General features: G+C 42.8%; 1 protein-coding gene across 1 annotated transcript in view; it reads right to left on the bottom strand.

Moving 5' to 3' along the window:
• The window catches only part of LRMDA (leucine rich melanocyte differentiation associated), a gene marked incomplete at its 5' end in the record, with an annotated part of 1,193,353 nt that overhangs the window by 509,998 nt on the left and 656,426 nt on the right, over positions 1 to 26,929 (bottom strand). The window contains 2 exons of the mRNA XM_044942025.2: positions 6,852 to 6,991; positions 16,418 to 16,544. Coding sequence (XP_044797960.2) covers positions 6,852 to 6,991; positions 16,418 to 16,544 — 267 coding nt within the window. The remainder of the gene's footprint in view (positions 1 to 6,851; positions 6,992 to 16,417; positions 16,545 to 26,929) is intronic.

Genomic DNA, 26,929 nt, shown 5'->3' with positions numbered 1-26,929 from the left:
GTACCCTGACCTGAACTCCACCATCTTTCCTTAGCAAGAGGAAAGAAAAGACTGACAAAGGAAGGCAAGAAATAGAGCCTACTGGGCATCCAAGCTCCCCATACTTGATTCATTGTCTGGCCAGTATTCAAGTCCATGGGAGGCCCCAAGGGGATCCCCAGGATGATGGTGGTCCCCCAGCTCACTTGGCCACCTCACTCTCTTTCCGCCCCAATCCTGAAGGCTGCTGCACCTTCAGGTCCAGCACCTCCACTCAACGTGAACCTCCATTCAACATTCACTCCAAAGTAGCTGCCCAGTGCGTGCACACGGCAGAGCAGCAGCAGGTTTCAGCGCCTATAATGGCATGGCAATGGACACATTTCAGCCATGAGCTATGATGAATGGCGTAGAGAAACCCCAGGCTCTTTGCTCCTGTCCCAGCAGGACCAGGGCACCGCTAAACAGCCTGGTAGTGTGCTCATGCTCACATGCAGATGTAATGAGGCTGTTTTACTGTGTGGACGTGTGCCAAGAAAATCCAACTGGGCACACAGGGGGTACGTGAGGAAGGAAAAGGGGTGCTGTGGGGGGAGGGGAGGAAAGCATCCACAGAACCTAAAGCAGTTCTGGGGTCATTTCCAATAGCTCCATAAATCTGGTCACTTCCCATTTCTGGTCCAGTGGTTGGCCACAACGTGACCTAAAACTGGGCTGACCTCTCTGAAATCAACATCTCTCATGGAAATGAAACAAGAGACATACTTGTTTTGATGTATGGCTGGGTGACATATTATAAATATTACATCACATAGCCACAGAGGATGCCAATCAATAAGAAATTTTTTTAGACAGCACTAAATGAACCATGGATTCTTGCTTCTGAATACACTCCTTTAAGTTTCCTACTACTGCTTAAATGATTAATAGAAGACATATTGTCAGAAAATGTACTTAAAGTGAAAAACAGTAAACTGTAGAAATATCATTCATGTTTTCAGCAATTTTATAGTGAAAATGTCTCATAAATTTGCATAGAGGCCCTCCTATTAGACTTTCAGTAACAGCTTGAAGGAAGGCCGACCTCATGCTTTGTGGATGAAGGGCCAGGAAAATATTTTACTGAAAGGAAACAAAAGGTGGCTACATTGCTTTGTAGAAACCCCAAATGCCACAGGAACTTGGCATTCAGAAGTCTTGTTGTGAAACTCTAAAATTTCTCAGGGACAAATAATGCACAAGCTCCAGGATGAATAAAGGAGGGCTTTTTACAGACCACAGAACAGAAATGCCTTATCCACCCATTCATCTCATCCAAATGCAAGGGTGATGATGCTTGTTAAACCAGAAATTAAAAATAAGTAAAATGAATTAAAAAAATTAGAACTTCCATAGAACAGGCCTACAAGTCCGCTCACGCAGTCAGTACGTCACTGGGTGGCCCACACTGAATCCCCTTCCACTGCTCTTAGTTCCTGTTTCTCTTGGAGGGTGAGCATCTTGCTGGTGTTGTGGATTTTCTAAGGTAATTCTGACCAGATGTGAGTCCAGCTGAATGTGGCCCCTAGAATCCAGCCCCTCATGGCAATCTTGACATATATGCAGTAACACAGAGCCTTCCCAGCCCCAGCCCCCAACGGCTTCTGGGGTAACAGAAGTTAGGAGGGTATGATTGAAGGGTACCCAGACATGCCCAGGAGAAGGATCACTCTTCTACAATCCAATCTTTCGTAAAGAATCATGACCAAACAACCAACACTTGGGTGGATTCTGAAGGGCAGAGCCTTGCTTTTTAATTGCATTTGTTGATATCCAAGTGGATCTAGTTCCAAATAGGCAGTGGGTACCCAAGGTGCCCAAAGAGCCCCACATTTCTCCACAAGTATTCAGTTCATCAGAGGCAGGGTAATTTCAGGCCACCTCCTCTAGACAAGATACCAAGCCCCTATTCCACAGCCAGCACTACTCTCGGTATTGATAAGGCTTCAAAGGGCAAGAAGATGCTGTCCTGACTTTCAGGAAGCCATTCTCTGGATGTTGACATGTATGAAGTTGTAAGAGAAATGTGTAAAAAGGAATATATAAAATGGTATGAGTGTTAACAGAGGATCTGTCACTGCCTGGGAGGACAGTGTTGCAGAACAGCAGAGCCAACAAAGAATTTAAATACTCTTTAGTCCAGTAGTTCTTAATTAAGCATCAATGTCACCTATTGCCCATTTTGTTGCATTTGGCACTAAATGAATCAAAATGCTTGGATGAATCACAAGTATAGCCTTGGTTAAGGGTCACTGATCGAAACTGTTCCCCCCATTTTAAAAGTCCCACCAGCAAAACTAGACTCCATATCAGATCTTTTGATCTGGCTCCTTATACCACAGGTCTGAGTATTGTTTCCAATGAGACTAGTTACAATAACAACAGTAAAAATTAGTATTAGCTTTTCTTTTTCTTTTACAGCCTTATAAACCTTTCTTTGAGATGGAATAAAGTAGAGTGGGAGATTTTCCTCAGTCTGTTCAGTTCAGTTCAGTTGTTCAGTCATGTCTGACCCTTTGCAACCCCATGAACTGCAGCATGCCAGGCCTCTCTGTCTATCATCAACTCCCGGAGTTTACTCAAACTCATGTTCGTTGAGTCAGTGATGCCATCCAACTATCTCATCCTCTGTCGTCCCCTTCTCCTCCTGCTCTCTATCTTTCCCAGCATCAGGGTCTTTAGTCTGTTGCTCTTATTCCAAAAAAAAGTGCCTACAGTTCAGTTCACATATAACTTCATGAATGGGTAAATGAATGAACTTGTGTGTGAATGAATGTGTGCATATACACGCATATACACATATGCGTATATATGTACACATATACAATTTATTGGGTGATTTTAAATAATTAAAACAAGAAATCTGAAGAAAAAATCAGAAAACAAGAATTTCCAAAAAAATGCTTGGTTTACTAAACATGATATCTGAGAGAACTTTCTTCCACCACCTGACCCTTCTAAGATATATTTTATAATAAGTTGCTGCCAGAAGATAAAATGTTTTAAAACAACCTCTTCATACATGAAATCACCTGTTAAAGGTGCCAAAGTTGATGAGAGTAACTGTTAAAGAATAAAATTAAGTTCTAAGTGATTAACTTAGAAGATTGATTTATAAATTTTAACTATTCACTTGCTGGATATTAACCATATTTCTCCTATGAGAAATCACATTCAAATCAACAGTATCACATCCCAGATAAAAGTCTTCATGAGAAAAATTGATTTATTACAGCTCTTTTAAGATAGGGATAGAACTTTATTCTAAGATGGCTTAAAAATAGTCTAAGATTCCTTCAAAATTCTTCCCAATAAAGTATAACTGAAATTCTGCTGTACCCTTACTAACATGTATGTTTCTTTTTAAATATATAATCTTGAAGAGATTTCACTATTTTTTGCAGCTTTGCCTTTATACAAAATGCATGCCCTTAAATACACTCCTTCATCACCACAGATTTAAAAATCTGAACCCCAAAGGACCAGTTCCTCTCAAACTATTATCCTCTCTCACCAATGGTGCACTGGGACGACCCAGAGGGATGGTATGGGGAGGGAGGAGGGAGGAGGGTTCAGGATGGGGAACACATGTATACCCGTGGCAGATTCATTTTGATATATGGCAAAACCAATACAATATTGTAAAGTTAAATAAATAAAATAAAAAAAAAAACTTACTTTCTAGTAGTCCTTCCTACTAAACAGATAGTCAATACCAAAATCAGATTGATTATATTGATTATATTCTTTGCAGCCAAAGATGGAGAAGCTCTATACAGTCAGCAAAAACAAGACTGAGAGCTGACTGTGGCTCAGACCATGAACTCCTTATTGCCAAATTCAGACTTAAATTGAAGAAAGTAGGGAAAACCACTACACCACTCAGGTATGACCTAAATCAAATCCCTTATGTTTATACAGTGGAAGTGAGAAATAGTCAAGGAATTAGATCTGATAGAGTTCTTGAAGAACTATGGATGGACGTTCATGAAATTGTACAAGAGGCAGTGATCAAGACCATTCCCAAGAAAAAGAAATACAAAAAGGCAAAACAGTTGTCTGAGGAGGCCTTACAAATAGCTGAGAAAAGAAGAGAAGCTAAAGACAAAAGGGAAAAGGTAAAATATACCCATTTGAATGCAGCATTCCAAAGAACAGCAAGGAGAGATAAGAAAGCCTTCCTCAGTGATCAGTGCAAAGAAATAGAGGAAAACAACAGAATGGGAAAGACTGGAGATCTCTTTAAGGAAATTAGAGGTACCAAGGGAACATTTCATGCAAAGATGCCCACAATAAAGGATAGAAATGGTATGGACCTCACAGAAGCAGAAGATATCAAGAAGAGGTGGCAATAATACACAGAAGAACTATACAAAAAGATCTTCATGACCCAGATAACCATGATGGTGTGATCACTGACCCAGAGCCAGATATCCTGGAATACAAAGTCAAGTGGGCCTTAGGAAGCATCACTACAAACAAAGCTAGTGGAGGTGATGGAATTCCAGTTGAGCTCTTTCAAATCCTGAAAGATGATGCTGTGAAAGTGCTGCACTCCTTATGCCAGCAAATTTGGAAAACTCAGCAGTGGCCACAGGACTGGAAAAGGACAGTTCATTCCAATCCCAAAGAAAGGCAGTGCCAAACAATGCTCAAACTACTGCACAATTGCACTCATCTCACATGCTAGCAAAGTAATGCTCCAAATTCTCCAAGACAGGCTTCAACAATACATGAACCATGAACTTCCAGATGTTCAAGCTGGTTTTAGAAAAGGCAGAGGAACCAGAGATTAAATTGCCAACATCCGCTGGATCATTGAAAAAGCAAGAGAGTTCCAGAAAAACATCTACTTCTGCAGGACTACGCCAAAGCCTTTGATGGTGTGGATCACAACAAACTGTGGCAAATTCTTCAAGAGATGGTAATACCAGACCACCTGACCTGCCTCCTAAGAAATCTGCATGCAAGTCAAGAGGTAACAGTTAGAACTGTAAAAGGAACAAAAGACTGATTTCAAACTGGGAAAGGAGTATGTCAAGGCTGTATATTGTCACCCTACTTATTTAACTTATATGCACAGTATATCATGCTGAATGCTGGGCTGGATGAAACACAAGCTGGAATCAAGATTGCCAGGAGAAATATCAGTAACCTCAGTAATGCAGATGACACCACCCTTACAGCAGAAAGTGAAGAGGAACTAAAGAGTCTCCTGATGAAAGTGAAAGAGGAGAGTGAAAAAGTTGGCTTAAAGCTCAACAATTCAGAAAACTAAGATCATGGCATCCAGTACCATCACTTCACAGCAAATAGATGGGGAAACAATGGAAACAGTGAGAGACTTTATTTTCTTGGGCTCCAAAGTCATTGCAGACTGTGATTGCAGCCATGAAATTAAAAGACGCTTACTTCGTGGAAGAAAAGCTATGACCAACCTAGACAACATATTAAAAAGCAGAGACATTACTTTACCAACAAAGGTTCATGTAGTCAAAGCTATGGTTTTTCCAGTAGTCATGTATGGATGTGAGAGTTGGACTATAAAGAAAGCTGAGCACAGAAGAATTGATGCTTTTGAACTGTAGTGTTGGAGAAGACTCTTGAGAGTCCCTTGGACTGCAAGGAGATCAAATCAGTGAATCCTAAAGGAAATCAGCCCTGATCATTGAAAGGACTGATGTTGAAGCTGAAACTCCAATACTTTGGCCACCTGATGCAAAGGATTGACTTATTGGAAAAGACCCTGATGCTGGGAAAGATTGAAGGTGGGAGGAGAAGGGGACGACAGAGGATGAGATGGTAGCATAGCATCACTGACACAATGGACATGAGTTTGAGTAAGCTCTGGGAGTTGGTGATGGACAGGGAAGCCTGGCGTGCTGCAGTCCATGGGGTTGCAAAGAGTCAGACACGACTGAGTGACTGAACTGAACTGAGTTCTCCCTACCTTTTATTTCTTTCCTTCCTCCCTTCTTCCCTTCCTCCTTGTACATTGATTCAGGTGGGGTGCTAGTGAGAGCTTATATTATAACTGAGAGAAAAGCTATACATATGAAAACATCATTTATAACATTTAGAAAACCATAATCAAGAATGAGAGCATATAAAATTTAAAATGAAGAGCAAAAATAAAATAAGTTTAGTAAAATGGGTAAGATCAAAAAAGACTCCCTAAAGAGGATTTTGGATTAGGTATTTCAAAGCTGATAGTTTAGAAGTAGAGGGAAGAAAGAATAGCATTTTCACTTTGGACTCCATCAAAGACCAAAGTCATGGACCTTATGAAACTTTCTCTTGAGACTGTATATAAGCTCCCTAAACTTCCATGGGAAGGCCTCTTTCTCCAAGATGTGACTCTGAAACAGACAGGAAGATCTTACAACACAGAGCAGGAGCCAGCGAAATACAGCCCATGGGTCTAACCTGGCCTGCTGCATGTTTTTGTAAATAAAGTTTTATTGGAACACAGCATTGCCCGTTCATTTACAAACTGTTCATTACTATTTATGCACTATAATAGAAGAGTTGAATAGTTGCAACAGAGGCCACATTACTTTCAAAGCATACAGTATTTAATATCCAGCCCTTTACAGACAAGTTGGTTAACCCCTGGGCTAGACCACTCAATGTCTTTTCATGTTTCTTGGCTCTTGTTACCGTCAATGAAGGAAGACCCTGGCTATAGGGTACCCAATAGGGTAAAGTTTAATATAGCATGAAGGGACCACTGATGCTTACCAGACATCTATTATGCACCCCAGAGTATAATATTATCTCTCCAAAAATGTCATTTTTTTCTTTTCATACTATGCTCAAACCTAGATACTCACCGATATCTCTTGTAGTCTTCCTCATCCTTTTCCAGGCTGACGAGCTCGTTGGGACATGCCACATTCCCCAGGAGGCTGAGGTACTCCAGAGCTGGTGTCACTCCTGCCAGGTGGTCAAGCAGATACTCCAAGTCGGTGATGTGACAAAGGTTAAGGATCTTGGTCCGGAAAGACAAAAGGCTTAGCAAGGGACACAGACCATAGCTGACAGGCACAGCCCAGCAGCTGATGAACCCCATCTGCTCCCAGGACATGACATGGGTAGGGGTTGAAATGAACTTGCTGTGGGCATCTGATATGGTTAGTTTTTCACTCCCACTGGGGACACAGCTCAACTGTTAATGAAAGCAAGAAATTACTTCCAAAGGTCTCATCAGAAATATATTGTTTCTCCTTTGGGAGTAGTCCATCATTAAAACATGGGAATGGCATGGATGCAAACTGGGATTGGCCTCCTCTATGATCTGAGAGCCCGTTGTGGAGCTGAGCATTGCTCAGTGGCCTCACTGGCAGCAATAAGACATTGCATTGGGTGAAAAGGAGTACAAAGCTAAGAAGAAAAGACAAACAGAACAGGTGTAGGCCATGAATAGAGGCCATGACTACCGGGAGCCTACCAGTGAAAAGAGTTTGCTAACATTGTATCAGCAGACAGAATGGGGCCCTTACCAGGAAACGACAGTAGAGCATACAGGGGCTAAATACATGATGGGAGATGCCACTGGTAAGAATCAAAGAGTCGGGGTACCATTTCCAGGAAAAGAAGGTCAAATGAGATAAAGGGCTGCCCTTACGCTGTGAGTAACCATGGGGGTGTCATCCCAATTTTCTCATGCTTCAGTTTGCCAACTGAACTCCAAATCCAACCAACATCTGAATCCAGTCCCTAACATATCCGCCAGAGGATCCCACAGGGAAGTTTAAACTATCTCTAACAACCATAAGAGAGAGTTTTTATTTCCCCAGAGACTGAATTCCCACACAGTGACTCAAATTAGCTAGTCGGGGAGATCACAGAGAGTAAGTCATTCCTCTCTTCCATGTGATGGCCTTTCAGATGGCTGAGGCTCACATATCTCCCTTCAACTTTATATTCTCTAACCTAAGTGCCTTCAGGCGCTATTCATACATAAGCAATGTAAAGAGCATATGGAAGAACAAGCACTAGACTGGTAGGGAGCAAGACCAACACAATGAAAGGGAAAGCTCACAAGCAAGAGAGGGGAAAACTAGTTAAAGAGGGTCTGAGTGTCCTCGTAGATTGTGGGTTTCTACTGCCCAACATCATCATTTCCTAAACAAAGACTGTACAACCAAGTTATTGATCTTTCAAGTCTTCAACAAATGATATCCAGGAATGACCACAAAGGATCACTGGAATGAGGATGATACATTAGAAGCATATGGAAAAGATGAGTCAGAAGGTCCTACCAAGGAGGTAAGCTTGAAATACAGAGGGTAAGTGACCAGGAGTCAAAAATTTAATGAACTTCATCACTCAAGACAAAACATACTTAATACTTCTTAAAGTTCAATCACCACACTCTTTAAGAAAATTCTCTAAATAAAACTAATTAAAAAGACAATGAACAATTTCAGGAAAAACTTGCCTTTACCAGCAAGTTCTATCTTTGGATGTTTCACAGTCATTAAACAAAAAAAAAGGAAAAACAAGGAATCTTGCCAGTACTCTAGCCTACAAGTGCTGCCCTTCAAGCCAGGCAAAAGCATCTGAGAGACCCCTGTGCTTTGGAGTGCCTTCCTCAAAAATTGCTCAGTCTTAGTCCAGTACGCAGTATGGGCCAGGGCCAGCAGCATCCCTCAGGGAGGATACTCCATGCCTCGACTTGGACCTGCATACACCTCAGCCCATGTCTTGGTTTCTCCCCTTCAGGGTTCTCTCCAACCTTCTTGCCCACATATGGTACCCATTGGATGTGCCAAAGAACAATAGGACTCATACCCATTATGCTTTCCAGAAGCCTCAAGGCAAGTCCTAGTTCAAGGGGGCAGCCAGACAAGCTGAACCTTCTTACTGGCCAGCACTGTATTTCTGTAAAACTCCCAGAGAGTGGGCCACCAAAATGGCACTGATGTGTTGCTCTGAAGTGATTCAAAGTATTTATGTGGACAATGGCCCTGGAGAATCCATGGGAAGCCCTTTCTACTATGGACAGCAAAGTCCAGATCAAACCTATTTCTCTCTTAGAGACAAATTACTTAAACTTGCATCTTTTTTTCATCTACTGCACAAAGGTGAGAATGTGAAGAAAAGGAACTCAAAACTGGCAAGATCTCCAAGGTAGAGAAACACTAGACAACTGAGTTGGCTTGAAGTCCCAGTCATTCCTCAACATTTGGTAATTAGCGATGGGAAGGCTTGCATTCTACCATCCAGGGAAGTGGTGGTGGTTTAGTTGCTAAGTCATGTCCAACTCTTGCGACCCCATAGACAGAGGAGCCTGACAGGGAAATATACTGGAGTAGGTTTCCATGTCCTTCTCCAGAGGATCTTCCCAAACCAGGGATAGAACCCAGGTCTCTCACATTGCAGGTGGATTCCTTACCATCTGAGCCACCTGTAAAACTTAATTAAAGAATGAAGTTATAAGGGAATTTGCAGGAAAAAATAGAAAAAGTTCTCATACATAGTATAAGAGAGATTGTTTGCTAAATATTTCCATGTATGGTATCTGTCAACTTAAAAAAGTTTAATTTGCTTCAACACATTTTTTATTCCAAATACACATTCATCTCCATACCTAATTTTGTGTTTGTAATTATACAGTCTTTGCCTTTAAGAGAGCCTCTTCAAATTATGTAAGCGTCACACTTCACAAAATCTGGATCTGCCTCTTAGCAGGAGGCTGTGGAAATGGAAACTTATTTGAATGTCTTGATCATGGGAATTTCTTGGGCAAAGGGTCTGCAGGCTTCAAGAAGCTTCAGCCATTCTGTGCCAGTGAATCCAAGAGGATTCATTGGAGTCTCCGAGTCTGCGTCCTTTGGGATATTTTGTGGAGCAGAAGCAAGTTCTTCTTCCTAAGCCTTCCAACTACCTGCTAAGTCATCATTTGGGCTGGGCAAGGTGGTCCCCCCACATCCACACTGGTGAGGAATCACCCGCACCTACTCCATGGGTTCTCTGCACAAGAACATCATCATTATGTTGACACCAGCACTGGAGACTGAAACGTGAGAAGTTTCCATTGGTTTCTTCATCTCCTGGGTCAATAAGGACGAGCACAGCCTTGTCTTGCCTGACTGTGTGCTTGGGATGGAACCTGTCACATTCCTTTCTGTCAAGTTGCAGAGAAAATTAACCGGAGACAATCAGCCAAGGGAACTTGATGTCTCCAGCTAACCAATACTACCTTAGTGAAGACACTTTCAAGGATTCTCCTCAGGGTGATTTTTTTTTCTCTCCTTTTAAAATGTAAAGCTATCTGGCACAGTTTCAACTCTCTCCAGCTGGGTTCTCAGCGCACACCTGGTTTCCCTCATCAAGTCTTCTCCAGAGTACTTGCCATTTAGACTTTTTTCAGTGTTGTCTACAGAAAGTTGCCATTGCAGAGCCCAGCTGTCATGGCTAGGTTTGCCAAGGGAGATTTTCTGCAGAGGGCCCAAGATCAAAGCCACATCTTGCCTTGAAAGTTTGGAGCCTGAGGGAGGAGAGGAATCTCATGGTGTCATGTTGGGTTGCACAGGTCTGAAGCTGCTTCCCAAGTGAGAATGGGCACATCTGTCCCTCTGTGCTCAACCCCAGGTCAAAGGGCAGCACCTATGACTCCTGGGGGTATTTCAATTAGAGCTTATCCTGATAGAAGATTTTCAAATGCTGAACAGCCTACATGACATATTTGATTCACACGTACACAGGTGTCTGAAAGATTATCACATCCAGATAACAATTAAGGAAACTTGCAGTCAAAGATCACACAATGACTAAAAGGCAGAGTCTATACTCAGGCCTAGGTCCTACAAAATGACAGTTCTAGGGGCCACAAAGAGAGGAATTTCAAAAACAAAAACATGAGGAGTCTTCTGTGCTTTTGTAGGATATCACCAGGTGCTCTCATCCAGTTGTTCTCCGTACCTCAGTTACTTTCAATTTGGGATCATTCATTTAAGGCACCAAAGCCTTGGCTAACAGTAAAATGTGCAAGGAACTTATAAAGGTTCAAGGTGTTAAAGTGATTTCTCATATATATTATGCCAGCACGATCTCTCAACAATACTCTCAGATGTATAATACTCAATTTACAGGTAAAGAAAATGAAGCCTCTGACAAAATACAGCCCCTTTTTCAAGATGACACAGTAAATTGCTGTGCGAACTCCAGTCTGGCCTCCTAATTCCACTCACTGGTCTCCTAACCACAGCCCAGCTGTGTAACATGGAGCACTATTCCTTCTTCCTGTTGGCACCACGGTTCATGCTATCTCTTCCTGCATGTGCTGAAGCCAACAGAGAATCAGAAAATAACGCAATGAAGTGTGACTTAAAATGAAGTCAGCTTATCACCTTTCCTCTACCCAGCCCCAAAGGCAAGTGGGAGAGAACCATTTGGCTAATGATCTTTTCCTGACATTTCAGTTGTTCCCTTATTCAGGACTGGGTATTTAGACATGATACAGCTGAGACTGTCCATGCTTATGGGTGAGTGAGAGAGAGAGGGAGAATATGAGTGCTGGGGAGAGAAGTCAACACCATGGCTAGTGAACAGTGCTAGTCTAAACAAACCAGAGAGAGAAGAGATAAGCAATGAGCAGGAGATGAAGAGCTAGACTGAGACAACCAGGTCTACCAGAACAGGAGCCAAAAGCTGAGGGCTGAACAGAAATGGAACAAAGGGCTGGGAGGGCAAGGAGTAAGCATGCAGTGGGGAAGGGAGGCATTGGTGAATCTAGAAGAAATGTGCCAAATACTTGGTTTGGGTTCTGGAATCCCCCTCACATTTCTTCCACGTCTGATACGTGACTTGCTTTGGCCATGGGGCAGCAACAGCTATGATGCAAACAGAGTTTGAAAAGTAGCTGCACACTGAGCTTTGCTCTTGGGGCATCCCTCCCACATGGAGAGGCCTGTGCTAGCCTGTTGGAGACATGGAATTCCACTAACAAGCAATACCAACCTCCAGACATATAAGCAAGGCAATCTCAGATCAGCCAGCCCTAGCAGAGCTTCCAAATAACTGTGGCTGCCTGAGTGACCCAAGGAAGATGAGCAGAACCATCCAGTTGAGCCCTGCCCAAATAGCTGCCATACAGAACTGTAAACAAAAAAATATTGGTTTTTTTTTTAAGACTCTAAGTTTTGGAGTTGGTTATGTGCAGCAAAGCTAATAGACAGAGCCAAAGTTTAAGTTATTTCATGGAGTAGCATCATGGCACCTCATAACTGTTGTAGAGCCTGGATATTCAAACAAGCAGGTGGGAGAGTCAGTGGCTGAAAAGATAGAGAATGGCACATAGTGTTACTGCTGCTTTTATCTGTCTTTCATTTTTTGACTTCTTGGTCAAGTATACAAGGTAAGTAAGCCAACCTTTGGGATCATACCAGTAGACCAGAGGAGAAAAAAGACATGCTCCATCATGAAAAAGCCAACTGTTGGCTTTTGTATATACTGGCAATAAAGCACTTACAACAGTATAGTGATATATCTGGCCAGCTCTACAGCTTCACATTGCCTTCTGCTTCCTTCTGGTTCCTTCCACACCACCAACATTGATCCCTCAGCATTACTGCCGCAGACCAGAGATGCTGGAACAGGGAAAGGGTTGAACCAAGGAAAAACAAGAAGCCTGTTACTCTCTGGTGATAGCCACACTGAGAATAAAACCATCACCAGTCTAGCTTATCACGTTAAAAATGAAAAACATTCTGCACAGCAAAGGAATCCACCAACAAAATAAAAAGGTATCTCACTGAATGGGAGAAAATAATTATAAATACTATTTCATGAGGGGCTAATATCTAAACTATATAAAGAACCCATACAACTCAATAGCAAAAAAAAAAAAAAAAATTACAATTACAAAACGGACAGAAGACCTGAATAGACATTTTTCCAAAGAAGACACACAGATGGCCAACAGGTACATGAGAAGATGTTCAACATCATTGATCATTAGAGAAATGCAAATCAAAACCACCCTGTGATTTCACCTTATGCCTGTTAGAATGGCTACTATCAAAAAGACAAGAAGCAATGACTGCTGGTGAGGATGTGAAGAAAAGGGAACCCTTGAACACTGCTGACAGGAATGTAAACCGGTGTAGCCACTATGGAAAACAGTATGGGTGTTCCTCAAAAAAATTAAAAATATGCCTGGGGCTAGTGCACTGGGACGACCCAGAGGGATGGTATAGGGAGGGAGGAGGGAGGAGGGTTCAGGATGGGGAACACATGTATACCTGTGGTGGATTCATTTTGATATTTGGCAAAACTAATACAATTTTGTAAAGTTTAAAAATAAATTAAAAAAAAATTAAAAATAAGACTAGCATTTGATCCAGGATTCCACTCCTGGACATTTATCCAAACAAAGCAAAAACACTAACTTCAAAAGGTCTGTGTAGCCCCACGCTCACTGCAGCATTATTTACAATAGCCGAGACGAGGAAACAACGTTAAGTGTCTATCAGTGGGTGAATGGACAAAGAAAGTGTGATACTCACACACATGCACACACAAAACACAGTGTTATTCAGCCATAAAAAGAATAAAATCTTGCTATATGTAACAACATGGGTGGATCTAAAGAACTTTTTCATGCTGAGTGAAATAAGTCAGAGGAAAGACAAATGCTGTATGATCTCTCTTACATGTGGAATCTAAAACAATAGCATTAAGACCAACCTCATACACAAAAAGAATAGATTGGTGGTTGCCAAAAGAGGGAGTGGAGGGTGGGAGAAATGGTGAACTATTTTGGTTGCTATTGTTTTTAGTTTAAATAAATTAAGTGAATGAATGAATGAATTCTAACGTGGATCCCTGCACATTTTCAACATATTTTAAACCAGGTTATGAAAATGAATCCTCTAAAATGAGAGACAATAATGCTTAGCAAATTCACATGAAACATGAATATTAGTAGAACCTAACCTATTTAATCTAACCAGGTAATCTGCCAACCATCAATACTTGCTCAATATCTCTTCGACTGCCAGTGGTAATAAAAAAAAGCAATACTATAACCTATGTACATTAAACACATAGGTATCCAAAAAATACTTTCCAATAGTTATTACACAAATCAGTGATTGAGCAAGAAAATCACCCACTAATTCATCTGCAGAGTGTCATTATATGAAATGACATTCTCTCATAGTGGGTGTGCCCGTCTTTTAATTGTTTTGCTCAAGCTGGTGCTAAAATGAGTTTGCAGGTCTCGGTATGTATCAGCTAATACTACAGAGAAGTGTCCAGGAAGTGTGTTGAGTGAGAAGAGCAGCTGAGTTTGGGATTAGCATTTGCTGTACAGTCTTTGTGGCTTCCTCTGCGGGCTGTTAGGGAAGCCCTTCTCACTGCACCATTTCTTACACTGCTTTCTTGACAACATCCCAGGGCACAGGCAGCTGGATTTATAGTCACGCAAAAATCTGCTTTGCATATGTCATCATTGTACTTTGATTCCAACACACACACAAAAATTTCATACATTCCTCTTTGTCAGTTATTCTAACAGGCAGGTGAAAGCTGTAAAATCACACATACAAAAAAAAAAAAAGAAAGAAAGAAACAGAGGCTCTTAGAAAACTAGCTGTGTGGCCATGGTAAACGTAATTAAACTGACACATGAACCCCAACTCCAACAACTCCAACAGCCTACAATAATGTGGGACACAGAACAGGAGCATGGGGTCCATAGGAGGAAACATATCATTCAAATTCTAGTCTAATTATCCTTTTATTCCTAATTGATTTGAGAATATCAAGCAGTTGATCATCTCAAATGGCCAAGGAAGCCATAAGACACACTATAACTATTTGAAAAATTATTTTCAATAATTTTTATTCAATTTTTTGCTAATATTGGCAACAACCAGGAAATCTGGTTGACCAAAGGATAGGAGAGGAAAAAAATAATCCATGAATATTTCATTATGATAAAGACTGATATTTACTTATAAGCCTTCTCATTCTTCTAAGAAAATACCAATTAATAATGACCACAAACAGCATATTTTACTGAATAAATACAATACTAACTTATAACTTAACATATAAGCAGTGATTAATAATTTTGCAAATCATTCTTACAGCTGACATAAACATATATGCCAATCTCAACATATATATCTAGCTTTATTTCATACTTTGTGGGAAAATGCCCCATCCTGTATCTATTTCTAACTTACCATGTGAACACAAACATGTGATTAAACCACCTCAGGTCTCAAACACTCCATCAATAAAACAAGGTGATTGGATTTCAAGTCTGAGGCAACATAGTCAAGTGGAAAGAACTCTGGATCTGGCCTCAGCTGAGACTGAATCCAGGGCCTGGTATCTTGTTAAACACCTGGCTGTGGGCCTATACTTCAATTCTTTGCTAATCTAGGTAAATAGAGAAACCACACCCTTCTCAAAGGGTTTGCAAGAATGAAAACAAATACACTGTAAGTTACCCAGCACAGTGCCTCATCCATAGGAGTGCTCAATAAAGAACAGCTGATCATAACAATTCCTTCAACCCACAATCATTTATTAAACTTCAACTTTGGTGCCAGACATTATTCTAGGTGTGAAGGCAACAAGTAGTAACAAAACTGAGAAACACCCTGCTTAAGCACCCTGGCACTGTGCGGGCATAGAGGTCTACAGCGCTAACTGGGAGGAGCTGTGCGCCTCACACTGCATAACCCTCTGATTCATTTCTCAGCCTCATTACCGAGTCCAGAGCAATGGACCCCTCTGAAGTATCACCCCAGGCTGCTAGATCCTCACCACACTGGAATGGCTCTCCTTGGCCCTTCTCATCATCCCAGTACTGCGAACACCACGGGGGGCAGAGCTGGACCTGGGCTTCACATTTATCCTCCACCTGAGCCCCTTTCCCCTCTCTCTGGTCAGCAGTGTTCCGCAAGCCTGCCCCAGAGCCTTCCAGAAACCTTGAAGGCTGAAGTTGCTTGGCCGCACTACCCTCTGCTTCCCACCAGAGGTCGCCCTCCCACACAAGCCCAAGCAAACAGAAGGCGGCTTTGCCTTCTCGGCAGCAGTGACATTATTTTCTTTCTCTATTTTTATCTATTAAAAAGATTTCTTCACAGCCATAACTTAGATCTCTACACTAAAATGGAGCAACAGGAAGATATAATGGTGCATTTCATTTATGAATGACCTATAATAAATTACTCTGAAGTGTCCCGAGTGCCAGGAGACAGAACGCTTTGTCTGCCCACGGACTGTATTTCACCTACTTTAATTTAGCTGACACATAAAACTCATTTGACATTTCACAGGTATTTGTGTGTGGGGGGGTGGGGGAGATGGCCTGCGGGAGGGGACCACTGCGGGGCCAGGCAGGGAGTCGGGGCAGGGGCAGAGCCAAGGATATTTGGTTCTTGTTGAGGGTTAAGGTGTGGAGCCTGGGTAACCCTGGCAACACGAGGTCATCGCCGAGCAGATTGTTGTCCAAGATGAGTTCCTCCAGGCTCCCGAACGCGCTCAGTCCTTCCAGTGACCTGCAATGACAAAGCCAACAGGAAAAATGATCCTGCACTAAATCAGGGAGGCCATTATGAGCCGAAATAAATATTTTAACCTTCCCTTTCAGGACTGGGAATAGTTTGGGCTTGGTGCCTGTCAGCAAAGTGAATGACAAGAATTAGTAGAGGGAGCCGGGGCGGGGGCGGCGGGGGAGAAGGGGCCGCTGGCACTCACCGCATCCTTCACGCATTGCCAACATGAAGGATGAGGGTCACTTAGTGAGTAGCCAGGATCCAAAACAAAGGGCTTCAGATACGGCCTGCAGGATAAATTTGTCAATGTCTTGTGCCTTCAGGCACCCAGCCTCGGCTGACCCTAACCTCCATTCCCAAGATAAATAACTCTGTCACAGTTCACCTTCATTCCCTGGACACAAATTTAAGTTGTCATCCATCATTTCTGCCCAGAAATATCATACCCTCTTACAATAATAAATATAACTTCAAGTATCATTTCTTAGCGGTTCTCCTCTGGGCAGTCCTAGGAAACGGCAGGGAAGGCTTCCTTTCTCTACACTCACCGCCTTTGACTTTCCCCCACCTCTGCTTCTTTTTTTTTTTTTTTTTCTTTACTAATCACTTAATTTGCTTCTGCCCAGTGTCCCAGTGGCTACCTCAAAAGGCAAGACATCCGAGGAAGTACACAATCACTCCAGTCCGAGGGGCCGTTTCTTTTTCTTTCATGATTTCTTTTTGTTAGGCAGGGGTAGGTTAAGAAAGGGGTTGAGGGAATTTCTGCCTCAAGGCTCTCTGCTTGAAGTTTATTGTTTTAATTTATGGATAGTGGATTTCTCACTTTAGTTTTTGGGGGAAAAAAAAAAAAAGCATCGAATGCAACAATAGAGATGTGGAGGCAGTAAAGAAAACAGACATCTGAAAGAATCAAGTACCCAGCTCAGGGCTAAAAAAGTATCAGAAAGGGGAAAACAACCCTGGTAATAGGCATAGCTGAAAGTTAACTGTAAGGTTAGGGGTGCATGAGGTGCGGGCAGCGAGGGGCAGTTGTGTGCATGTGCCTGTCCAGTGTACACAGACGGTATTTACAGAAAGCCGCCCAGGGGAGGGACTCCCAGGGCCGGGCCACATGCTCCCGGCTCGTTCACCTGCCAGACCCAAGAGCTGTGCTGAGCTTGCAGAGGCTGACAGCTGAGCTACGACGCTGGCCAGAGGGCTGGCTTGCACGGCATCTCTGGCTATTCTATAAAATGTAACCAATCGGGGAGACGTTGTCTACACTATTTATGCATTTACTGATAGCACTTCCATTACAGACCCCTCTGCTTGCCTATGCTACGCCTAGACCTGTGGTTTGAGTGTGAACTTGAGTACCAGACCTTTTTTGTGACATCCATCCAAAAGGACTCCAAAATTAAGAGGCAATACTTGGGAGGTGAGAGAAGCAATTCAACCCCCAGACTTCACTGGGCCCAGAGTGCCACCAGCAGCCCCATTCCTGCCCCAAACCTCCAGGTGGCCCTAGCCAGGGCCTAGCACCCAGACCACACCGAATCCCTGTAACTGACACTATATACTCCACAGCGGGGGTGGGGCTGTACTGCGTACATCTGGGGTCACGGGTCAACAGAGTCATCACGTTCCATTTCCTCCTCCTCTTCTCTCTTCTTCCTCATGCTTCAGGAAGGCAACACACAATTTATACACACGCAGTCAGGAAGCCCTGGTATTTTACCTCTGTCCTGTCATTTACTTGCAGCCTGAATTTGGGAGTCTCAGTAAGTCCCGTGAGCTCCCTTCATCTATGTTGCCTGAAGCTAGTTGAATCTTATGAAGAATCAGTGAGAGAGGAGTAACAACTTACTAGCAAATACTGGTTTCATTCTTTTCCTTCCTCCTTTCATTCGCTGATTTTTCTGGAAGCCCTGACCTTTGGTCAGGGATCCTGATGCAGGGGATGTGCAGAGAAACAGATGTGCAAAGGTGTGTAGTAAGGGTGGCTTCTCATGGAAATGCCAACCTTTCCTGAAGTCCCTTCCTCCTTGGGGGTTAATGAGTGCTGATGCCAAAGTGCTTTTCAGAACTAGCCCCTGTTTATCTCTAGGGGAGTCGAGGCCACCTCCACATCAGGGCACCTAACAGACGGGTAATAAGTCCTTGTGCTCAAACATCAGCTGGGCTCTGGTCAAAGGCACATCCAAATACACACCATCCTGGAGTAATGCAAACATAATGCTCTTATCAGGAGAATCAGCGAATGGCTGGCAACTGGCAAGCCGAAGAAAGCTCCTTTCCAAGAGTGCTTCAGGGGAGGCATAAAACAAGATGACACAGCATGGTGAGGACAAAGCCTGGAACTCTAGGAGCGCCACAGAGATGCCTTTCCCTCCAGGGGTGGGCTCTGGGGCAGAACTCACAACAGAAGACTTCAGAGAGCAGCTCAGAAGCTCAGGCTCAAATCCCCTGTCACTTACCTGGTTCGAGATCCTATTTTTCCCTGTGATCAGCTGCTCATTTAAAAAGGAACCTTGTTACATGGCAGGGCGGGGGGGAGGGGCGGGGGGTGCATATTAAAAAATCCCTATCTTCATGTCAACAGTGTGATGTGCACTTGGTGATTTAATCAGCTAAATTCAGAGGTGAAGGACTGGGGACAGGAGGCAAAGAGCATAATGAAGGGTACGACTGGAGAGGACAGGATTTCTGGAGCTTGGCTGGCATGTGGAAGGCAATAAACAGAAGCTTAGAGGATGCCTTTTTCACTTAAAAAATTTTTTTACTTTTGTGTTGATATTGTTGACGTTTTCCTGGAAGAAGGGGGAAGAAATTATGTGGGTCAATCTTTCAGCTCATACCCCTCTATACAAGATGCCTGCAAAGAGATGCATGCTATCAAATAAAATGACAAGGCAAAAAAGGCTCTGAGGGTCCACACAGATCTATGCTGTTCAAGGGACAGCTATGGTACAAGGAAAAGATGACAGGACCAAAAGATCTCTGTTATAATCTTGTATATGGACAGCAAGATACACCCCGGACCCAAGAGCCCTGGTAGAGGAGGTGACTGTCACTCCAGAGTCACTCACCAGCTTGGTTGGCTGTAGCTACAAATGCCTTAGGGGTGGGTCAGGAAGGCTAAGCAGACCTGAGTGCCATGTTCAGGGGCTGGACGGGGAGAGCAAGGCAAGGCCAGCTGGACAAAGGTCTTCCCAGCCCAGTGGACAGATGTCAAGGGCAGGTACGGAGACCCAGTGTGTGGTCTGATCGGTAGCAGGTGGTTTGCTCTGGACACCTAACCAGCACCTCTGAAGCACACTGCAGGCTGCCTGCCTTCACTCCACCAGCAGGAAGGCTGCCCATGATGTCACCCACAGGTACCATCTTAGTTACCTTATTTGCAGGGCTCCGGCTGGGCTCCCCCAGGAGCCGCTGTGGCTGCCGGGAGAGTCCCTGTGCCTTTTCCAAAGTCACATCAAAATGACAAAACATCAGAACGTATTCAGCTCCAGCAGATTCAAACAGAGAGAACTTTTAAGTTTCCACTGTAATTAACCCTATCCTCGTTAAGATAATTATGATCAAGCTTCCTGTCAGAGTTAATATCCCAGCATCACTGCCCGTGGCTCCCACTCTGCCTTCATTAGCTTATAAAAACAGTGGCTCTAAACAGGCTCCTCACCCTCTGCAAGCCAGGCCAGTGGTCGTGAGCCTCCAGGATGGAGGGGCCTCAGGCAGGGCAGCTGCGCCCATGGAGGTGCTGCTCCCAGACCCGCAACCTTTTCTGCTCCTGAGTGGGCACACACTCAGTGGTCTCCATCCTTTCCCAAAAGTTAGCTGCTCATCAGAATGGGGAAGGAGAAGGGCTCTGGGCCAGAGCAGGCCTGGGAGGTCTGGGGCAGAAGACCTCACACCAGGTCCCAGGGAAACGCCTGCACAGTGACTTAGAACACTGGTTACAACCAAACCACAAGGACAGGACAGACAGCACATAGTTACCTGTGGGGGATAAAGGAAGAAACACGAGAATGGGAAGCCTGTGATAAGACTGCTCATGTCCCAGAAAACGGCCCAGGTGTCTGCCTCATGAGAGGAATCCTTTATTTCTGCCATAAAATTCCTTTTATATCCTATTCAAATGCAGCTCCCCCTCCCCCAGCCAGGAAACCCACCAAGGGACACATCCAGAGTTCCCAGTTCCAGAGCTGCCCAGCTCATCTTGGGGTGCAGGCTGTGGTAAGAATTAGCTCCCCTTGTCCTCAACCCCCAGCCCATAGAGGGGATGATACTTCTGCCTGACATGAGGTGGGCAGGGAACGGGAAGACAGGTAACCATGGAACCCGAGAAAGGTGAGTGTCTCTGTGGAACCAGAGTTACCTCAAATCCAGAACCAGAGGGTGGTATGTTCTCAAACCAATTAAGAAAATAAGATTTCCACTAAGATCTTTACCTCTCCCTCTAGGATACTTACCTAAATACCTACATACATACTTTTTATTGAGAAAATGGGGAGGCCTTGGACCTAGAGGACCTAACCCATATGTCTGATGTCTCCCACACTGGCTAGACCTACAGAGCTTCCCAGGTCAGCCACTGTCTGCTCTACGATGGTCTTTCCGTGTGACTACTGTCTACCCAGCTCCCAACCAAAAGGATCTCAGTGCAATCTCCCTAACAACCTGGAAAATTTCAACACGTACTAAGGGCTTAGTGCCTCTTTGCCAACTGACTCCTGCTCAGGCAGGAGCCTGTGAACTGCTGAGAAAAAAAGAGCTGTCAATCGTATTCCAAGGGCAGAACAAAGAGTAAGCTGAGGGTGACCAGTCAGGGTCTAGGAGGGCAGTCCCTCAAGTTATATTTTTTCAGGGGCCAGAGGGCCTCCCTCTCTTTACCCCATGGCCAAGTGTCTGAGAATAGGCAGAAGTGTAAGTCAGTCAGTAAGTCTGCACCTGTACAACAGGGCTGGTTATTATACTACTTCAATATTTTCTTATCAGTTGGTACAAAACTGCAGCTCTGAATATCCAGGGTGCCCCACCCTCTTACCCTGACCGCTCCCCTAGAGCTCCCAGACCTTTCCACAATTCAGCAACTAAGTGGTTAATGACCTTCTCACCCTCACTGCACAGGGCTTTTAAGGACCCTGCTTCAGCCAAGATCATTCTGATTGGTCAGTGCAACTGTTAAATAATTTAAACACCCTTCAAAGCAGAAATAGGAACTTGTACTCTTTACTCCACCCCACTATGCCAAGTGCAGTGTCTAGCACACAGCAGGTCCCTGGGAAACACCTGCACGCTGACAAGAACAGATCCAACCAGCCCGTCCTAAAGGAGACCAGCCCATCCTAAAGGAGACCAGCCCTGGGTGTCCACTGGAAGGGCTGAGGCTGAAACTCCAGTACTTTGGCCACCTCATGCGAAGAGTTGACTCATTGGAAAAGACTCTGATGCTGGGAGGGATGGGGGCAGGAGGAGAAGGGGACGACAGAGGATGAGATGGCTGGATGGCATCACTGACTCGATGGACGTGAGTCTGAGTGAACTCCGGGAGTTGGTGATGGACAGGGAGGCCTGGCGTGCTGCGATTTATGGGGTTGCAATGAGTCAGACATGACTGAGCGACTGAATGGAACTGAACTGAACTGACAAGAATAGTGGCCACATTAAAGCTACAAGGACAGGACAGACAGCACATATTTACATGTGGGGAATGGGAAACCTGTGATAAGACTGCTTATGTCCCAGAAAATGGCCCAGTCATCTAGCCCATGAGTGGAATCCTTTCTGTCTGCCATAAAATTCTTTTTATATCCTATTTAAGTGGATATAACTAGAGAGAGTATATAATCTATAGTATATTACTATACATAGTATTATACGTACAGTTATAACTATATATTTTCTACATATTTTTCTGTTTCAGGTCACATAACTGAGGATATACATGCAAATAATAATAGAAATCAACCCTCTATATTGTAAGTACATAAATAAAGGGTGAAAGTGTTTTTAAAATTAGAATGTGGAGAAGGTTCTAGGCTATGTAAGACTGTGCAGACTGACACCATGTTACGGTATATCACATGGAATTTGTCCCAGTCACTTCCAAAGCCCTGCTGAGCTCCTGTCAGCATGGAGTGTCCCTGAGCTTCAGAGAATAAAATTCAACAATAGTAAGAGAGATCTGAATCCAAGACCAGTCAAAAATCGAAGGTAGTTAGCTATGAGTTTGTTACCTCTAAGTGGGATCAAGTCTAAAGCCATCAGGTACCATACTTAATAACACTAAAAAACTGTTAAATATGATCCCTCAAGAATTACGGAGAATGAGAAAGGAGCTAGGTGCCCAGAAATGGGTGCCTGTGTTTCCAATTATTTTAAAAGAGATGGAACATTCCTTGAACTTTGGATTAATAAATTCGTAAACTTACTTGCATCAGACTATGGCTCTGAGAGTCAGTATTTGCTTGTCTGATGCTGTAAGGCGATATAAGTCATGTGTGTGACCATGTTACCCTTTTCACATTTGTTGTCAGGAAGCTCAGAGCTAAACTGTGACCCAACTGTAAAAAGGCAGCACCCCGTGGTCTCTACATCTACTTCCAAACTTCAATGTCAAGATTTATAAAATTATTATAGTCTATTAGTGTTTTTCATTTTATTAACTCTAGTAGGCTAGCTCAGTCCTTCATATAATGAGTAAGATATCAAATTAATGTAAGTTCACTTCACAAACAGGCAGTTTCTGTGCATTAAGGACAAGTTCTGTGAGACAAGTAATGAATGTGGATGGGTGACTAAGAATAAAGATGTATATCGTATCTCCTTTTCAAAATGTCTTTGAAAAGAATTCTGGTAATTCTAATGATATCCTTGTGGCAGAAAAGCAAAAGTGGACTAGAAAGTGACCACTGTAGGTAGAATCTAATTGGTTCAAGAACATACCTGAAGAATTCTAATTAATGGTTCAACTTGCTCTGGGAGAAGGTTCTGGAAACTTTGTCCTGGTGTTTTGCTAATGACTTGGTTACAGACTTGCTTATCATATCTATGGAGGCCATCACCCTCAAAGCGTTAGTTGTTCAGTTGTGTCCGACTCTTCGTGATCCCATGGACTACAGTCTGCCAGAAGCCTCTGTCCATAGGATTTCCTAAGCAAGGATACTGGAGTGGGTTGCCATTTCTCCTCCAGGGGACCTTCCCAACCCAGGGATTGAACACTGGTCTCCCGCATTGCAGGCCAACTCTTCACCACCTGAGTCAGCAAGCTCCCATCACCCTAGAAATATATTTAAAAGGATTCAGTAGGATTCAAAATGATCCTGCTGGAATCAGCTCACTGTTTCAGCCCACAGGATGACATTTTTCAATGTCTATCATAAAGATCTAAATATAAAGTTCAACTACCCCAAAATACACACTTAAATAAAAAATTAAAATGCAAATGAAAACTGGGGAAAACATTTACAATCTCTCTGATAGTCAGTCTAAGGCTTAATATTCTTAATACAGTGTTTGAAAATCATTAAGGAAAAGCTGAAAGCCCTAAGAGGAAAATGATCAAAAGATGGGGACAGAAAATACACAAAGAATGCAAATGGTCAATAATGAAAATGTGGGGTAAAATTTCAGCTTCACTGGGAATCCAAAATATTCAAATTAAATAAGATATTTTCACCTAACGAGCAAATTCACTGTTTTCTTAACTCTTAACATAGTCTTGTCAAAAGTTCAGAGTAACAGACTAACACAGCACTACTGGGAGAATGAAACTGTTTTAACCTTTCTGGATGTCAGTTTATACTAAAGCCTTAAAAGCTGTCACCTTTTCATCCAGAAATTCCAAGAATTCATTCAGCAAATATCAAATAAATGTATATGGTTTAAGTATGTTCATTACAGCATTATTTATAATAACATTATAAACAAGCCTAAATGCCCAATGGTAAAGGAATTATTACATAAAACTCTCTCTCTCTCTCTCTATATATATATATATGTATATGTGTGTGTGTGTGATAAATAGCATGCAGCAAATGATATTGTAATTTAAAATGATATTATAGGCAGAAATCTATTGATCCAGTAAAATTATTAATTTAAGAACCTAAATTAAGTTATAATACATGTAATACACACACAAAGATCTCATGCATGGAATTAAGTCATCCATGCACTCCCTTCCATTTCCAATACAGATTTCCATCCATACCACGTCTTCCATGTTGATGGTTAAGAGTCATTAGTATGTTAGCCATTTCTAGTTTATAAACTCCTGTTACTATACCATCTTGTGCATTGTAACTTTATGACAATTCTTTACACACAAATACACTTTGATGTATACATATATATCCACATATCTAGTCATGGGTGGATGGTTGGATAGATCCCAGACATACACCACTAACCCTTTCCCTCTCATACTTTTCACTGGTTATTACATTTTCTATCATGATTAGTTTATAATCAGGACAGACTCCAGTAAATTGCTGTTGCTGCTGTCGTTTGGTTGCTGAGTTGTCTCCAACTCTGCTCTTTGGGGTTTCCCAGGTGGCGCTAGTGGTAAATTGGAGCTAGTCTTCCAATGCAGGAGATGTAAGAGATGCAGGTTCGACCCCTGGGTCGGGAAGATTCCCCGGAGGAGGGCATGCAACCCACTCCAGTATTCTTGCCTGGAGCATCCCATGGACAGAGGAGCCTGGTGAGCTACAGTTCATAGGGTCACATAGAGTTGGACACGACTGAAGCGACTTAGCACTCACACATGCCCTTTGCTCTTTACTGTAGCCTGCCAGACTCCTCTGTCTATGGAATTTCTATTACCTTTAAATAAAGCAATTCCCCAAACAGAAGTTGGAGAGCCTTGGATAAAGAGGAGTGTGTATGAAGAAGGCTTAGTATGACTCTCCAAAGTGGGGCTGCCACCACAGAAGCTAATTTGATCCTAGTCCACACTCCTGGCCCCCAAGTAACTAGTGGGAGCTATGCTTCAATTCTTGGTGCCAGACTCTAAGAAGCATCAGCATTCAGAAACTTCACAACTGGAACCATCAAGCGGTTTGGAAGGGCCTAAGGAACAGTGACTCAGACAGTCAAAATTATCTAACCAGAAGTAGAGAAGGCTTAGTTGTTTCAAAGTACTGAGTCTATGACATGCGAAAAAGCAGAATAAAAAAAACAAATTTACAGATTTGAGAAAATGATGTAACTTGGGAGAAGTCTTGAATCTTTTTTTTTAACTTTTAAAAAATAGAGAGCTATTTGCCAAAGGATTGAGCTGCTGTACGAGTCACTATATGCATCTGATCAGAAACTGGGAATCATAAAGGATGTTTACAGGGAATTCGGCAGAGAGAATATGAGACTCAGTGACCTCCAAGATTCTACTCCGATTCTGTGCTTCTCTGACTAGACTTCTTCTGCTACAACCACAGTTTTCAAGGACTGCCAAGAGTTGCTTCTTCCTTGCCAGAAGGGGCTCACATGATCCAGCCTGGTGGAAAGAGGGCAGCAGAATCCTATCTGTCATTCCCCATCACATTCAACGCTGTGCTTTATTCTGCTCTTTTGGGTGGGATTGTGAAATGTCTCTTTAATGCTTCCCTAACTATGGGGACATCCTCATAATTAAAAAGGCACATGTCAACAAACTTACAGCCTCTCACAGGCAATAAACTAGATGTCAGAGCCATAGTGTCATCCGCATGCAATACACCCATCATAGTCTTCTTTATAGACTCACAGACTTTGAGTCCTAGGGGAATTTTAGGGTGTTTCATTCTCCACTTTGAAGAAAGTAACTAGTGCTCAGAATGGTAAAGCAGCTTAACTGAAACCATAAATAGTAACCAAGACATGTGTAGAACTTTTGGACATACAGTGCAGTATTCCCTCAACTATACAGTGATAAACTACCTCTAAATAATCTCTAGTGGAGGTCTAGAAATAGGAGCTCACCACTGCCACACCCTTTAGCCATCCAATTCGTTCATTGTATGTCCTCAAGTATAGTGATCAACCTAGATGATCTTCAAATTCTTTTTCCTTTATATCTATATTCCTTTCCTAGCTCTCCAAGAACAATTCCCTGAAAAAACTAGTTTTTGTACTCTGTTTTTTTTGTTTTTTTTTTTTAATGTGACTCTCATGAAGTTAAGAATGTTTTAGGTAGAGCTGGGCTGAAATTTACCAGATAATATAGCTTATAGTTCTGCATATAGCTTATCATTCATCCATTCATTCATTTTAAGAATGTTTTGAGTGCCAACTTGGTGCCTAGCACTCTGCTAAACTCTCAGACTATAAAGATAGCTGAGGCATGGTCCCCAACTGTTTAGCAGTAGATACAGACAGGGAAGCAGCTACCATATGAGGCAGCATGGTGGGTTAAATTGGATGATGAG

The sequence above is a fragment of the Bubalus bubalis genome, chromosome 4, assembly GCF_019923935.1.
Source record: "Bubalus bubalis isolate 160015118507 breed Murrah chromosome 4, NDDB_SH_1, whole genome shotgun sequence".
Classification (NCBI taxonomy): Eukaryota; Metazoa; Chordata; class Mammalia; order Artiodactyla; family Bovidae; genus Bubalus; species Bubalus bubalis.
The sequence above is the reverse complement of the archived record's forward strand: the minus strand, read 5'-3'. Positions and strand labels throughout refer to the sequence as shown.